The sequence below is a fragment of the Ostrea edulis genome, chromosome 1 (genome assembly GCF_947568905.1).
Source record: "Ostrea edulis chromosome 1, xbOstEdul1.1, whole genome shotgun sequence".
Taxonomy (NCBI): domain Eukaryota; kingdom Metazoa; phylum Mollusca; class Bivalvia; order Ostreida; family Ostreidae; genus Ostrea; species Ostrea edulis.
The window spans coordinates 61,988,140-62,006,024 of NC_079164.1; the positions used below are offsets into that span (position 1 = coordinate 61,988,140).

The 17,885-nt window shown below is 32.9% G+C and overlaps 1 protein-coding gene across 1 annotated transcript in view; it reads right to left on the minus strand.

Annotated features, from left to right (window-relative positions):
• Positions 1 to 2,960: 2,960 nt before the first annotated feature.
• Positions 2,961 to 17,885, minus strand: part of LOC125648395 (uncharacterized) — a 113,690-nt gene continuing 98,765 nt past the window's right edge. Inside the window, exons 73-83 of the mRNA XM_048875446.2 lie at positions 14,269 to 14,394; positions 13,372 to 13,398; positions 12,531 to 12,712; positions 11,345 to 11,502; positions 9,351 to 9,520; positions 7,665 to 7,712; positions 7,527 to 7,562; positions 6,891 to 7,008; positions 6,362 to 6,459; positions 4,947 to 5,052; positions 2,961 to 3,177 (exon numbers count right to left, since the gene is read on the minus strand). Coding sequence (XP_048731403.2) covers positions 3,033 to 3,177; positions 4,947 to 5,052; positions 6,362 to 6,459; positions 6,891 to 7,008; positions 7,527 to 7,562; positions 7,665 to 7,712; positions 9,351 to 9,520; positions 11,345 to 11,502; positions 12,531 to 12,712; positions 13,372 to 13,398; positions 14,269 to 14,394 — 1,214 coding nt within the window. The 3' untranslated portion in view covers positions 2,961 to 3,032. The remainder of the gene's footprint in view (positions 3,178 to 4,946; positions 5,053 to 6,361; positions 6,460 to 6,890; positions 7,009 to 7,526; positions 7,563 to 7,664; positions 7,713 to 9,350; positions 9,521 to 11,344; positions 11,503 to 12,530; positions 12,713 to 13,371; positions 13,399 to 14,268; positions 14,395 to 17,885) is intronic.

Below are 17,885 nucleotides of genomic sequence, written 5' to 3' on the forward strand. Positions count from 1 at the left end.
ATGATATTCGACATAATGTTGATGATTTGAAATTCAAAAAGCACTTTTAATTTGATTGAATGATTTTTGTGATGCCGATTAAAGGGACTGGTTAACGATTTTTGATAAAACTATTTTTCATTTTTCATGGTAAACATTAAAAATATAACTCATTTAATATTGACAGCCAAAATTTTGACCTTCTGAATGCAAGAATTAAAGCAATACTTTACATGTAGCCATAAATCTGTGTAATGTAAACAAAGAATGTATACAAACAAACAAGTGAAATATTAATTTTGTAATATAAAACATCTTTATCTTGCATAGTCACAAATTTTAACTTTTAGATGACACATTTACCCCAAAAATGCCACGAAATGCGAGATATAATAAACTTAGATCGATATCCATTTCTTTTGAAAATTTCATAAACAATAACATACCGTAATCTTTGTTTACAAAACAAATAAACTCTCTAAAATGAGCTTCTTTGATAATGTATAACCTTAATTTATATGTCATCTCTTTTAAACACATTAGACAGTAGATTTTGATAATTAAAAGTGAAAAAGAAATGTGATATGTATAAAACAATTATAATTCATGTTAAACATCTTTTGTTTGATTTATCACTTTTTAACTAACAGGAGACTTAGTAACCGCAGCACTCCAATCCTAAATACGGAGGACTTCTGGCAGTTAATTTTTAAACTAAATACTTGTATTTGGATTAATAATGAGATGACTTTGAATTCCATTCAAGCATAAATTCTGTGTCAACTATTTCATATATGAAATCTGTTACTAGTAATTCCTCTTACTATTGGTCGTAAACTTCACCCTAGTTAACATTGGTTTTGTTTCAATCTTTCTTTCCTGCTGTATCTCTTCAGTTTCAACACTAATTCGCAGGATATCGGTATATGTACAAACTTTCACACAGATTCATCTCAAATGAGGCAAAACTTGTTTCTTCACCGGAGTCCGCTTCAAAATTTGATGCGATACATAAATGTATATTGTACCAGGTGTAGAAATTCAAATTCAGTTATCTTAAACATATGTAGTTCGATTAAAAGCACATTCGGTTTAAAAAGGCTATGTTTGGGGAAAATTGTTCAAAAAATTACTTTTTTACTATTTTATCTTTTACAATGTTGTTTTCGGGGGTGTACCTTTTATTCATTGGATGGGCTCATAACATCTTTTTCTACCATACCAGCCAGAATAAAGTAATAGAATTTGAAAGGGGTTGAATTATAATTCAAGTCTTTTCAGTATGTTACCCTATTTATCTTTTCTTCATTTGTGAAACAACATACTGTCAAAATCTGGGGGGAGGGATGACAAAGCCGGGAAAAAAAAGATGGTGCGAACAGGTGCTTGCTTGATATTTTTATTAAAACTTACTATGCAAATTATTAAGCAAGCGCCTGTTGGAACATTCATCCACAAAACACACCGTGTAAAAAACATAATAATGCATTAGTATGAGGTATCAATATGAAATGGTGGATTCTGAGGATGATTTCCTGTTCTCTCTGTAATTTCTGCATTCCTTGTTCAAAATAAGCCTTTTGATTTTCCAAAATGTTGACCTCATAACATTATATATTTTCCGTTTCGCGTTTTAGCAACACCCCAGCCATCGTGGCAAGATTTGCTTTGGCGGGCTTCCATTTTAGGGAGAATTACTCAAGTATTCAAATTAATAAAAATATTGGAAAGAGATATCTCTTTTACAACGATTAAAGAGATATCTCTTATACTTTGAGAGATATATCTCTAGGAATTCTTAAAGAGATATCTCTTTTAAGTGAAGGAGATATCTCAGAATAAAAAATATATCTCTAAGTGAAAGAGATATCTCTTAAAGTGAAAGAGATATTTCTAAGTGTAAGAGATATCTCATCTCTCTAAGTGAGAGATATCTCATCTCTCTAAGTGAGAGATATCTCTTAAAATTAAGAAATATCTATCATTTTAAAGAGATATCTCTTTAATTTAAAGAGATATCTTATTTTTCGAATAAATTGTAAAGGGCTTGCCATAGGTGTGTGTTATCTTTTATTTGTTTTACTGATAACTCACGAAAGTTTTAGTTTTAATAGTACCATTTACCGAATATAGGTCTATACTCCTCCCCGTTCCCATCACTCCAATTTAACGTAATGTACATTCTACAAATAGTGTTCTTTGTAAAATCGATTAAACTAAACTTTGTTATTATAAAAGACGATACCTGTTAAAACTCAGCCCATAAAAAAGATTTTGATAACGTAACTAGGCTTTACAATACCATTTATTACTACTACTTTATCTGAATCTTAAGAACCATCGGCAAGCACGACCCCTACTTTAGGTGCAAGGACAGTAACTGCACAAATGAAGGCCAATATGCACATCAATGTGTGCAATCATTGAATTAATGTTCTCTTCCCGAATTGTAGCAGGCATCCACTCAATTGTAATGCACACAGTAATTGAATCATTGCCCTTTTGAATTGAATTCATTATATTACTAGGATGGCAATTATTTATTATGATAAAAGATGCATCTACACAATTGAATTGTTGCTCTCTTTAAAAGAATTGATGCACACATTAATTTCTTGTACAAAATCATTGTACATGTAAATAGTTTAAAATATCTTCATACCAATTAAAGAAGTCATCAAATTTTCCCAGCAATAATTGTACCACAATGATGTGCGCATCAATTTAATAGAAGAGAGCAATAATTGAATTGATACACGCAATCTAGAATTTTCGTACATCAGCTTTTTAAAATAGACATGTTTTAATTTTATTGGTTGAGTTAAACCTCCTCAATACAGGTTGTAATCATGCAAATTGATAAAATGTGGTTTAAATCTAGTGTACATACAGATGAGTATCAAATCTTAAACTCAGAACCGATTCAAATCCATGATCGAGTAGGATTTAGAGCTTCTAAAAACATCAAGTTACTCCACTGGTAGACAAAGGTAATCTTTTAATATTGCAAATAAAACAAAGTTTACGATAAAAAATACAAATATATCAAGTCTTCAAGTTTTGCAAACTTCTGGTCCATAACCCTGAGGATACTGAATGACAACGTATGGTGGACACTTGGGTACCTGGCAACAGCAGCCTGGCTCTGGATCAGCCAAGGAACATATAGAGGTAGGAATGTTCCAGTGGTTCACACACCTGAAACACCAGTCAAGTTTTAGAATTGTATGAGACTCTGAAACTTGCACTCTATTTCAAGTATTTTGGAGCATCTCTAGACTTGAAAAAGGTGATCTTATAATTTTCAAACAGGAGGGAAAATCATTGAAAAGGACAGAATGATTTGTTATATCTTTGACATCTACACAAACATGATACTCACCCCGAGTTGGTTACAAAAAAACAAACATTCCTCGCCTGTTTAGGTCAATTCAAAGTTTGTTAAATTGATTCATTAGTGGTTCTAATGAGCCTAAGATGTCAAAAATAATTCTGAAGTTTTGATGAATCCCTCATTGATATAAAAATGCACTAAAAATATTCTATTGTTGTAAAGGTATCTAAGAAGTTTGGGATTGAAAAAGATGTGGACTTTTTTTTAGGTTCATGTTCAGCCAAGTCATTTCAGAGAACCATAATCCTCAACAACAAAAAATGCTTGAAACATGATGTATCATGAGCAGAGCTCTGACACCAAGTCCCATGACTTTCATTCTATTTTAATCATTACTCAGGGCTTCATTGCTTAATGATGATGTACAAATAATTCCAAATCTGCTATTAGCTTTTTTTATGGGAAAATAACTATCTTTCCTTTTCTACACCTCTAAGTAGCAAAACAATGAATTTCTGACTTTGCAGAGAATACATGTACAATAGCTAGCATGGATCATACACTTCCAAACCCATTATCATGGTTCAAGAACACTAAACATGAAATAGGTATGCAATGCTAATTACACTAGGTACATGTTCTTGATGCCAATCTTCAATAATTTTTAGCTCTCAAAACAAAAAATATTTTTTGGCTATTTTTATCAAAAATATTCATGCTATTTGATCAAACTGCACTATGCTTATTTGCAGGGAAAGGTGTACATTTCATTCTCCAATATTCACTAAAAAGTGACCTTACAAACTTCAATATTTGGGGAAACTGACAAAAACTTTCCATATACAGGTCTCTCATGTACAATTCACAGTAATATTTAGTTAATATGTTTCCCCATCCAAAATTCACAGTAATATTTAGTTCATGTTTTCCCATCTACAATTCACAACAGAGTGTCTAAATGTTGATTAAATGATAAATATACATGTACACTGTATTTCAACCACGTTCATTGAGTGTATGCAATCAAGATTATCATACATGGAATCATGTAAGCATTGCTATATATGCGCAATCTCAAAAGCGAGTATACAAACACTTACAGCTAATTATAGAGAATTTAATGTAGAAATACATTTCTTAGAAAAATAATACAATATGCAAAGCATAAATGTGCATTTCTATCAAGCAAATAAAATAACAATAAAAACAGATAGAATATTTAATTTGAAAAAATCATCTCGTTTCTGGACCATATCCTGGTGGGTACTGAATGACAACATAAGGTGGACAATCTGGAACTTTGCAGCATTTTCCTGGAGCAGGTTCACGCAATGTGCAAATATTAGGCAAGTTCCAAGTCACACACCTAAAAGCAATGTCACAGCTATCTCAGAAGCAAAAGCAAGCAGCTTAACCCCGACACATTCAGACAAAACTGAAGCTTTATTTTAAACTGTCATATTGTTTTAAGCAATGCTGTTTATGTTGAAGCCAAATCACAGTATTGATGATTTGAAGCATAGCAAAGTCTGCGATAAGCATGAACTTCAATTACGTTTACAAAAGCAAAAGCTCTTTCAGCATAAGGTTCCTTTAGTTTACTGTATAACATTAAGATAGAAATGATGCATACTTTTGTTTACAACTATAGGCACCATCGCTCATGCATTCACAGGTCAAGTCACAGCCATCATCCCATTTATCTCCAACATTGTAATCTTTTCCCTTATAGTTACAAGCTGAAAATAATACAGATTAATCATTCAAACACATTTTCAAGTTTCATCATTTTCATACAGTGTACTTAGATGTCATATACTAAACATTGCTACAAAAAGCCCAGGAGCTGTCCCTTCAAGGAGTGATTGCCTCACTTTTTATAATACATGCACTTACCTGACTTGTTTTCATTCATGACAGTTTAAAGCAAAGATTTTCAATAAACATGAAGCTTTTGGATCATGTCAACATCCATGACTCATTAGAACAACTTATACTGTCAGTGAACATCCATGACTCATTAGAACTACTTATACTGTCAATGAACATCCATGACTCATTAGAACTACTTATACTGTCAGTGAACATCCATGACTCATTAGAACAACTTATACTGTCAGTGAACATCCACGACTCATTAGAACTACTTATACTGTCAGTGAACATCCATGACTCATTACAACTACTTATACTGTCAGTGAACATCCATGACTCATTACAACTACTTATACTGTCAGTGAACATCAATGACTCATTAGAACTACTAATACTGACAGTGAACATCTATGACTCATTAAAACTACTACTACTGACAGTGAACATCCATGACTCATTAGAACTACTTGTACTGTCAGTGAACACCCAAAACTCATTAGAACTACTTATACTGTCAGTGAACAGCCATGACTCATTACAACTAACTATACTGTCAGTGAACATTCATGACTCATTACAACTAACTATACTGTCAGTGAACATTTATGACTCATTACAACTACTTATACTGTCAGTGAGCATCCATTACTCATTAGAACTACTTATACTGTCAGTGAACATCCATGACTCATTACAACTACTTATACTGACAGTGAACATTCATGACTCATTCGAACTACTTATACTGTCAGTGAACACCCATAAATCATTAGAACTACTTATACTGTCAGTGAACATCCATGACTAATTACAACTACTTATACTGTCAGTGAACATTCATGACTCATTACAACTACTTATACTGTCAGTGAACATTCATGACTCATTACAACTACTTATATTGTCAGTGAACATTCATGACTCATTACAACTATTTATACTGTCAGTGAACATCCATGACTCATTAGAACTATTAATACTGACAGTGAACATCCATGACTCATTAGAACAACTTATATTGACAGTGAACATCCACGACTCATTACAACTACTTATACTGACAGTGAACATCCACGACTCATTATAACTACTTTAACTGTCAGTGAACATTCATGACTCATTATAACTACTTATACTGACAGTGAACATCCATGACTCATTAGAACTACTTACTTATACCACCAATGATGGTGCACTCCACATGTCCACAACATTCTCCTGATTTCTTCACCACATGACAAGAAGACGGCAATCCAGTGATAGTTGGACATCTATATCAAAAAGCAAGAATAAAAATTCCATAAAATTTTTAAACTTGGACATTTGTTTGTAATCATATTTGTTCCCTATTCGAACATTTAAAAAGTCCTTAAACATGCAAAGTTTTAGTAATACTTAGTGATAAAAAGTTTAAATACAGTAGATGTACTAACATGAATGATCCAACAAGTGTAAAAATATTTCTCTAATGAAATTCAAAAATCACAACTTTAACCAACATCAAAGGTGTGCGACATTTTGAAATCTTTATTCCCAATGTTAGTCAGAAACAAATTCTAAGTATTTTCACAATGTAAATGTCCAAATTAAAAACTACATCTGAAATAGAAAATACCAAAATAAAAGGTATACCCTTGTCTTTACCACTGTTTCAACTATTTTGTATGTGTGTGTGTGTGAGTGTGTTAGAAGCTATCCATACCTAGGAACACACTGCGGAATACCAGACTGATCATTAGGACATGTACAGTTAACATTACAGCCATCCGTCCATTTGTCTCCCTTCGGGTGCAGCGTACCCTTGTATGTACAACCTGTAACTGTAGGGACAATCAGATTGACATTACTACTACAAAGTAGTCAACAATTAATTCAATTTAAACAATATTTTATTATGTATAAACGTAATTGGATAAGACAACAGACTTTGCCTATATAAGCCTTCTTCATACAAGTACATAGTAAAGGTCACACAACAAGGTCATACAAATAGAGAAATGTTAGATTACATGTTTGTATAATTACAGATGAATAATAACAATGAACCTGTTTGGTAACAGCAATATAATATAGATTAATAATATGTTTCAAATTCTATAATAATTCACAACTTAATGTATGACTGACAAGAGCAATTTAGGTATGAATATCAAGAATTACTATAAAAAAGAAAAATATATAAACAATTACAAATTACTTCTAACATAATTTTTCATACTTGTCAAACAATGTTTTTTCATACTGATCTTTATATCATACAAGGCAATCTATGAAAAGCCAGTCTCTGAAATTAATGAAATCAAGATTTTTTTCATTAAAATACACTTTTGTAACTTACCCTGTGGCAGTGGAGTTGTGGATGATCCATTGGTACCTGAATAAACAAAAGGAGAGTCACATGCATGATTTCAATCCAAATCATACTATTCTTCCTTTAATACTTACACAATTCACATAAGCTGGGTTCCCTACTTACATGTGCTGTGTCCTTGAATGGCAAATACATCTCCCAGTCCCTTTTGTGCTGGAAAATATTAAAACAAAACTGTTGATCAGGTGATGTAGATATTATTCAATAATTGCCATTTTTAGCTTAACCAGATCATACAATCATTTGTGCATGGCATTGGGTTTTGATCCATCATTGTACATACATGCCAACTTTCCCAATTTGTGCGGGATTTTCCCGATTTGAAGCAGTTGAAAAGGCAAATCCCGATAGGGATTGCAAAAATACCCCGAAATCCCGATTTTCTAAAAATATCTCCCATTTTACGACAACAAACCCCCATTTCCAACCGGAATTTGAAATCCCGCGTCATTTCTGAACTGGCCAATCAGAAATCGGGACAATAGTCAGCCATTGCTGTTTACCTGTGTCGCATGGTATCGGAGTGATTGGTCTGCCCGTGTCGGAGTGCTTATTGGACAGTGCGAAGCATGTTTTGATAGTAATTAATCGGGAAGATGGATTTCAAATTGACATATCCTTTACACAAACGTGAATGGCAATGATAATAGTGTCACCACCAAACAATCGGACATTCCCGATTTTTGCCTCTCGCTGACCGCATCCAAAATATGCAATATTAAAGGTACGTAAAATATATGTTTTTCCAACTATGATAATATAGGCTACCTGAATCTATCTGTCTATAGCAATGTATTACATAGTCTATATAGTGTAATATTCAATAGACTTTGTGATGCGTAATTTGCACAAGTCTGTACTGAATTTTATATTAGCAAGTAGCCTTTAATATTTTACAAATAAAAACGTATATTTTGATGTGTTTTTTCCTGGTAATTATTTCAGATGTCATGGGTGCAAAGGTTTTGTTCGCAAACTTCATAGCAGGGCAGATCACTCCTTTTCTGGTTGCAATGCAGATTGTTCCACCAGACTGTAAGCCCATGAAATTGTTTACAGACAAGCAAGATCGCCTTTGTAGTCGTATCTAAATGCATGTGCTTTAATTTAAATTTTGATATATAGACCAGCCAATGTATATATGGTGTAAAAGGATGCAACTTTAAGTATTATTTGATAATATGTATGTGATTTGTTGGAGAGGATTTTTTGCTGAATAGATGATTTTAATAAAATACTTATCTATATCTTTCAAAGTTTTTTTTATATAGTTTTGTTAAAGTTAATGGTCAAACACACTTGATGTATGATACATGTATAATGATTAGATTGATATTTTATTTGAAAAGACAAATATTTATTTTCATGGTAAAATGTCGTGAATTTTGAGCGCTGAAAAAAGGTCGTCGCGCGCAAAATCCCCCATGGGGATTTTCAAAAGTTGGCATGTATGATTGTAACAACTGCAAATCTGAGACACATCCATTCAAAGAAAGAGTGTCACTGCATTTGATTCAGTGATCTAATTCTAATGGCTTACATTAGCAAGTATGTGTTGAAATTCATTATAGAGTCCTACCAATTGTGAATGGGTACCAGTGTAGGTAAGGGTAGGTGGGAGGGATATCCTGGTACAAAACTGGCACATCATGAGGAGGGGATCAAAGACTGTCATCTTTGTTGTCAGAGAGCAGGATAGAAATTTTCATGGTCAGGGCTATAACCTTGTTTGTTATAAAGGTATTTGACAGGATAATTATGCAGATAAGGTGCTGTAAAGCAACACTATACCTGATCCCCAGTTGACAGGTGTGTTGGTCATGGAGTAGAAGAATGCAGGTTTCTGTAATCCTTTTTCGTAGAAGCAATTAGATTGTGGAGAAGTTACCATGATCCAACCAGATGTGGCACACTGCTGAGAAGACTGGGTCACAGAAAACTCCAGACCAGTAGATGGGTCTCTGTGAAGAAATTCACTTTGAATAGTTATACTACTCTCAAGTTTAATTTAACATTATATTCCAAGGAACATGTATCACCTGCTAAGCAGCATTGATATACACGTACAAATTCACATGTTATGTATTACATTTGAAAGAAGAATATTACAATCTAAAGTTCCCCGAAAGAGCAACTGTACATCTTTTGAGTCTCAATGAAATATGCAAACTTTTAAAGTTTTTATAATAGATTTTTCAGAATAAGAATCCCATGGGCCACATCGCTCACTCGAGTAACTTTGGCCTATATTAAAAGATTTTGCCCTACATATATTTGCATGTGAAACTTTATCCCTATTGTGGCCCAAACCTACCCTCGGGGGCCTTGATTTTTACTTACTTGAATCTGCACTATGTTAGAAAGCCTTCATGTAAATGTAAACTTTATTGGTTCAGTGGTTTTTGAGAAAAAGATTTTTCCTATAGATTTGTATGTAAAACTTTGATTCCCTATTGTGGCCCAAACCTACCCCTGGGGGTCATGATGTTAGCAAACTTTAATCTGCACTATGCCAGGAAGCTTTCATGTAAATGTAAACTTCTCTGGACCAATGGTTCTTGAGAAAAAGGTTGTTTTTTTTTAAATTCTCACTATATATATATATATATATATATATATATATATATATATATATTTGTGAGTAAAACTTTCATCCCTTATTATAGTCCCACTCAACCCCTGGGGGCCATGATTTTAACAAACTTGAACCTACACTATGTCAGGAAGCTTTCTAGTAAATGTAAACTTTTCTGGCTCAGTGGTTCTTGAGAAGAAGATTTTTAAAGATTGTCCCTATATATTACAATGTAAATCTTTGATCCCCTATTGTGGCTCCACCCTACCCCCAGGGGTCATGGTTTTAACAAACTTGAATCTGCACTATGTCAGGAAGCTTTCTGGTAAATTTGTAATTTCCTGGCCTAGTGGTTCTTGAGAAGATTTTTAAAGAATTTCTCTATACATCTGTATGTAAAACTTTGATCCCATATTGTGGCCCCATCCTATCCCCGGGAGCCATGATTTTAAGAAATTTGAATCTGCACTATTTCAAGAGGCTTTCAAGTAAATTTTAACTTTCCTAGCCCAGTGGTCACCGAGAAGATTTTTCTAAGATGTTACCTAATATATATTCGCATGTAAAAATTTTATCCCCTATTGTGGCCCCAATGTACCTCCGGGGTCATGTTTTTAACAAACTTACATCTGCACTATTTCAGGAAGCTTTCATGTAAATTTCAGCTCTTCTGGCCCAGTGGTTCTTGAGAAGATATTTAAATGACCCCACCCTATTTTTGCATTTCTGTGATTATCTCCCCTTTGAAGGGGGCATGGCCCTTCATATGAACAAACTTGAAAGCCTTTCACTTGGTTCCTTATTGCCATGTTTGGTTAATATTGGCCCAGTGGTTCTGGAGAAGAAGTCGAAAATGTAAAAGTTTACAGACAGACAGACAACGGACAACGCTCACTTGAGCTAAAAAAAAAATTGAATTCAGTGAATGACTTTTGTCACATTCCTGTATGATATTGCATGCACATCTCAAATGTGTCCAAAGCAACTGTACAGAGTATGATTCTTAAAGGACTGGGAAAACGTGATAACACAAAATGGGAACCTTTAAGAGTGACTCCTAACTAACAGAGAGTAAAATAGACAAATGCTAAACAAAGTGATCCCATAGTAACCAGTCATCCATCACACTAACAAAAAGCATTCATTAATCTAAACCAAATTGCTAAAACTTTCAGAGTTCAGACGTAAATAGATGCAAGAAATTTCATACTGTTGCATTCCAATGAATTGTTTGGGCATTGTTTTAATGTTTCCCCATGTAGAGTCAATGATCCTGTCAGATGTAAACCAGTTCAACTTGTCGGAGTTTCTGGCATCAAATGTAATAAATGCCTTCTCAATGCCATTCTTGTATATGGACACCTTAATCTGAAAATACAGTCTCATATATATTTTCAATTTGTTACATATGACACATTACCAAAGTTTTATGAAAACTAACATGATAGAGGTAATCTGAGGTATTTCCAGAAAATATCAATCTAGTAATGTTATTTTCATATCCAACAATGTCAATCGAGTTTTCAAATCATGAACTAAGAGATTTCTTCTCTCTATACAAGCTTAACAAAATATCTAAACTGGGTACTACTAAACAGAGTACGTTGAGTACTATAGAGTACACTGGTAAAATTTCCAAATCTAATGCAATTTTAATGTTTATTTGTATGTATACCGCTTAAATAAGCATGATTAAAAAATAATATTGCAATATTTGTCACAAGTACTTGCTTTTTAGCAATATTTTGACCAGAAACATTAAATTTATTTAAGATTTACGGCATCTCGATTCCGATTATTAGTATTTTGTTTGGAGAAAGTATTTGAGCGATGTGACATATTACACCAGTATTAAACCCAAATACCAATGATTCATTTTCAAGAATTCTTTGTTCAGTTGATAATAAAAAAGACTTAATACTTCAAAAATAAGATAAAGGTGTGATCTGGAAAATTTAGATGTCATGCCTTAGTAATATGTAGTTAAATTTGATCGGGATCGGGATCAAACGCTAACTTGAAATAATCCCTAAACTAATGAAAACAAATACAATATATTCCAGATATACATTTATTAGGTTAAATTAAAGTATAAACATTTACGAACAGCGGTTAAATTGCATTAAATCATAAAATTTTACCAGCGTACTCTAAAGTACTCTATCATACTCTGTTTAGTAGGACCGATCTAAACTTGCATCATGTGATATATATAGTGTATAGTGAACCATGACAGAAATCTACATATGGTATCACAGTGGGTGATAAATCATGTAATAACCTTGTAATAAAACTACTCCGTATAATGTCTCTAAATTATAAAAATAATATTGAGACTTGAATACAGATAATTTTATCCTCATTCTTGGAAACCCTTTTTTGAGGGAGATGCCCACCTTGTCTAGACAGAGGGAGTTCCAATTGTTGGACAGGTCTGGTTTGTATGGTTTATTGGGGTACAGGTTGGTAGCAGTGGGGTCCAGTGGATTGATGGTTTGTCTACCAGCCCACAACTGGAATAGATCACTTCCCATATTCTCCACACCCTTAAACAACAACTGCCAGCCACCAGGAGGTGCTACACCAAAGATAACACATGAATAATAAACTGATACTAAGTGAGGCCATTATTAGTTACCCAGGTCTAATCATCTAGGGTGTACAGGATTTACTCAGTGCTGCACTCTGTACGTCCTTCTAGTGAATGCACGTATGGAATACCATCCAGAGTAAATCCCTGTACACCCTTGATTGGACCTGGATAATGAATTTATTTCCTATGTAACCAAATGATATCACATTTAATTATTTAGTGATTAAAATAAGGAATTCATGTTAGATATTCTACATGTTTGACATAAAGCCAGTTGTAAATAATGTTGATGTCACAATACACGGACTTGTGACAAATGTGTTCTATAGAACAAACCGTCATTATCTTTTTCTTTGTGTGCACAGACACAATGCATTGTGATGTCACATTATTTACTCCTGGCTTCAACCGGGTGTAAGGAAATCTACACCTGGCTTGTTAACCAATCAAAACTTGTCTTACAAGCTACATTGGAAATGTTTTTTACTTTCACACCCATTGATTTTGTCCATATAATTTGTCTTTCATTAACAGTATCTCCTGGTTGTTAAAGAGATTGAAAATAAAATTAACATATTTGACCTAGCTCTGATGGAAGAAGTAAATTAACATATATATAATAAATTATAAAAATTGCAAAATACCTGTAATTACTGCAGGTGTAGTGACCACTAAAAATAGAGAACTTCAATATGAAAATATATCATTTTAGCACAAATGCAAGAATTTACATATCATATTTGATATCTATACTTTAGAATCAACATTTTTGTCATTGATGGTACTCGTCAAGAAGAATTTAGCCCCAGATTCCTAACATTAATACATTATAGTAATGGTATCAGAATTAAATCAAGCATGCAAAACTATTGTGAACTTTCTCTAAACAAAATATTCACATTCCCACAGACAAAAGCCAAAATATCATCAACTCCATGTAGTACAGTGTGCAATCTATCAACAAACAATCATAAATGGATTGATCAAAACATTTCATTAAGCTTTCAAAACTGTTTTAAAAGTTTATAAAGCATCAAAAAACACATTTGTCTGCTTGTCCTTTCCCTCTGTCAGTTTGTAATTTTTTCAGTCTTTATAATCTGTTATGGTCAACAAACTTTCTATGGTGAGTCAGAGTAAGAATTTACATTTTATATGGTGGATTTATTTGTAGTGGGAGTTTACTCCTATAATAAGAACCTTGATTAATGTCTCTATGCTTCTTATTCATAGTCAAGGAATGCTATCTAAGAAACATACTGTGCACTAAATATAAATCAAAATGGCATAAAACAGAAACAGTTTTCTTTCAAAATCAACCGTCCCTACAACAACCTTTTACAGCAAAACTTGCGTATAATAAATTCACATTTATTGCGAAGTGACATTTATTCCCTATGAGAGGAAAATAACGAAATTTTTATTTGATATAACGTTTAGTTAGAATAATCTGTTTCTTGCTGGCCCTGGAGCTTTGCTATAACTGTGTTTGACTGTATATCATTTGTACAGTTTTTATGTACATGTAATGCAGCCCTCACCTGCACAAACACCACATGATTTAGCGCAGCGGTCTCTGACAGATTGATACTGTGAACAGAGGTTGTTGGACAAAGCTTGCTGACACAAGGATGGATCTGAATCCACACAAGGTTTTCCTGTTGTTGCTACAAAACAAAAAAAGCTTTACACATCAACTGCTTAATGATAAAATTCAACAGTACAATGGTAAGGAAACCATCTTACAATACTGTCAAAGATGTCAAACCATTCTACAACATTGTGGTTTCATCACTAGTTGTTGAACATCAATTTTCATTTGTTTTCATGGTTAGGAAGATCATGACAAGTGATGAATCAAGTACACTTAAGAAATGAACATCTCTTTTGAGCTGTTCATGGTCAGTATGAACGGATTTGGATTTTAGGCAAATTCTGTGAATCGCGCTAGCGATTCACAAAGAATTTGCCTCAAATCCAAATGCGTTCATATTGACTATGAACAGCTCAAAAGTGATGTTCATTTCTTATATTTATATTCATTTACTATATCACCGTTTGTTTACATTGCTTCTATTTTGTTGCATAAAATGAACTCCTAGCCTCTGTCACAGTTGTTATTGTGATGTACATCAACACATAGACATGACGTCACATTTCGTCTCACCCTGCCTTTTATCAACATTGCAAGGTGCACTGTATTTTGGAAGTAGGAGACCGCAAGATTGGGATGATAATCCACATAAGTTCACAATCTTAATCCAAAGGTGTGACTTGTGAGATCTTTGTAACACATGTTCTATTTTTTTCAAATCATTACGCTCTCTCAGTCGCGTGCTTTAAAAACTAGTTCATAATCCGTTCATAGTCAATGTGAACGGATTGTGTCGCGCGCTAAAATTGGTTGGTTCATAGAGGAAAATGTGATTTGTAATATAAATATTCCACAATGAATGTACATGTACCAACAAAATTGTAAAACCAAGAAAGTGGATGCTCAAAAATTCACTGAAACTACAGTATATGTACATTCAATCATCCACGATAAATTCCTCCATCTTAACCAACCAAAAGCATAATTGGTCAAATATTTGAAAAAAATATAGACCAAAATCATCTGCTTTTCTATAGATATTGACAGAGACCAATACCTCCATGTAGTAAATAAGATACTGCATCACTAGTTTTGGTATCATCATGCAATTTACAGCATATTTTGAAGTGCTAGACTTACAATAAATACACGAACCCGCTAACCATAGTTCTGCATTTCATGAAATCAAATGCATTTAAGTACAATATAAAAAAAATTTTAACTTTAAGGTGGCTCATTACAACTTGAAAGAATATCTAAAATCAGCATGAAATTATTTAATTATGAAAGATATAATATGCAATAAGTACATAAATCAAAATGGCATAGAGTATGCAATTCTGGATTTTAAAGAACCCATGATTTTCAAAAATTTATTTCAATAAATATGAACAAAAGACTCTGGCGAATTTGAACTCGGGAGCTGTGGGTTACTAACCCAATACTTTATCTACAGAGCTACAGTGATAAACAAAAATACCAATTGATCCATACAAAATATTTCACAAAAACATTTACATCGCCATCTTGTGACATGGTGTCAGTATAAGCCTTGGTGTGATGAGGATGAGCTACTTAAGGTAGCTCATTACACGAAAAATTTTACTTAATGGCTCGTTAAAACACTTCTTATGATGTATGATTTCACCATCGAAAGAGTGATACAAGCTCTCAATTATTTTATTTGAATTTTTTGTGATTTTTCCCAGAATTATCAAAAAAGGTGTTTTGTTTGCAAATAAGATATTCTTGAATCCAAATTTCGCTGTGATATGGTACATGATATGAATATCTAATAAATCATGCCTAAAAGATTCAGATAGAAACATTCCAATTTTTAGAAAAAAAATATTTATGACAATTGAAAACGTTATTTATAATATTTTTTAAATCTACGGATAAAATCTTTAAAAAACATGTCAATTAGAAAAAAGATATATCAGAGAAATATATATTTTAAAAAGAAATTGAAATGAAATGGTCAAAATTCAGAAATATTATTCATATTGTTGCTTATTGTATGCACTGTTGATCAAGAAATTAGTTTCCTTTATTAAGTTATTTAATTTGTAAAGCATTTTACATCAAGGGAGTGTAGTTTTCTGATTACAATGTTCTCTATGGCTACTTTTTCATAATTCTGATCGGGCTTGTTTCAAATTTAAAAATTCGTAATATTTCTGAATTTTGACCATTTCATTTCAATTTCTTTTTTAAAATATAATTCTCTGATATATCATTTTTCTAACTGACATGATTTTTAAAGATTTTATCCATAGATTTAAAAAATATTAGCAAATAATGTTTTCAATTTTCATAAATATTTTTTTATTTAAAAAATTAGAATATCTATGTCGTTTAGGCATGTTTTCTTATTCATATTATGCATCAAATCACAGCAAAATTTGGATTCTAGAGTATCTTATTTGCAAACAAAGTACCTTTTTTATCATTCCAGGATAAATCACAAAAAATTCATATAAAATACTTGAGAGCTTGTATCACTCTTTCGATGGTGAAATCATACTTCATAAGAGGTGTTTTAACGAGCCATTAAATAAAAATTTAGTGTAATGAGCTACCTTAACAGCATGTCTAGGTACTATATGCCATTGCAGTAAACAAAAAATACATAAGTAAAAATATTACCCCCCCCCCCCTTTCCAAGTTACAATCCTACATGAGAGTGCGCCATTGTGGTTGCAGCTTACCAAGAATTAAATACGGCACTCTGTTAAAAATCCACAACAAAACTTTCACATCAACAAATGACTCCATTAGTGTGAATTTAACTTAACTCTCAAACTAACTAAATTCTAAAGCATATGAACTTTTAAGCATTAGTCATGCAAGTTTGGCCAATGTATGGCTTGAATGTAATTTCCCTTCTAACCTTCAAAACAGGGATTTCAGTTGCATGTTTGAAAATATGAATCAATGTCAGTCCCACCCAGCTTTATATTGGGGATGAAGAAAGAGGTTTACAATATGCATGAAGTAGTGGTAGTCTGAAGTAATTTATATCAAACATATATATTCAATAAAATCACCTGGTAATTTAAATTTGGTCAACCATTAGAGCCTACAAGAATACGGGACTTTCGAGATACGGATCCACTCTGACTTTTATCGCGCGTTGAACGTAATTGTAGGGCATGTCACTTCTGGATTACAATAACAACTAAGTAAACAAACATGGAATATTTCAATTGCTATCAATTTCCTGCATTTAAATGCTATCTTTGATAGAAAGGAATAACTACAACCATTTTTTAGGAAAATACAATTGATTAAATTATACGAGTTGGGGCGGGAAATAAATCTTGGGAATATCTTGAGGATATCGGTAAAACTTCACGCCTTGCATCCAATGGTACGCGTCTAAATGCGCCTTTTCCCTTCTATCTAATTTACACCCAGGTACTAAGCACCAATAATGACTTGGATCGTCATCGTGGGACTGCGCATAGCTCTTTACGGGCTGTCTGTTAGCGAAACACCATATGTATCGATGTCAACTTTGCCCTACAATTGGTTATTATCACGTGACCGTGGTGTATAAAC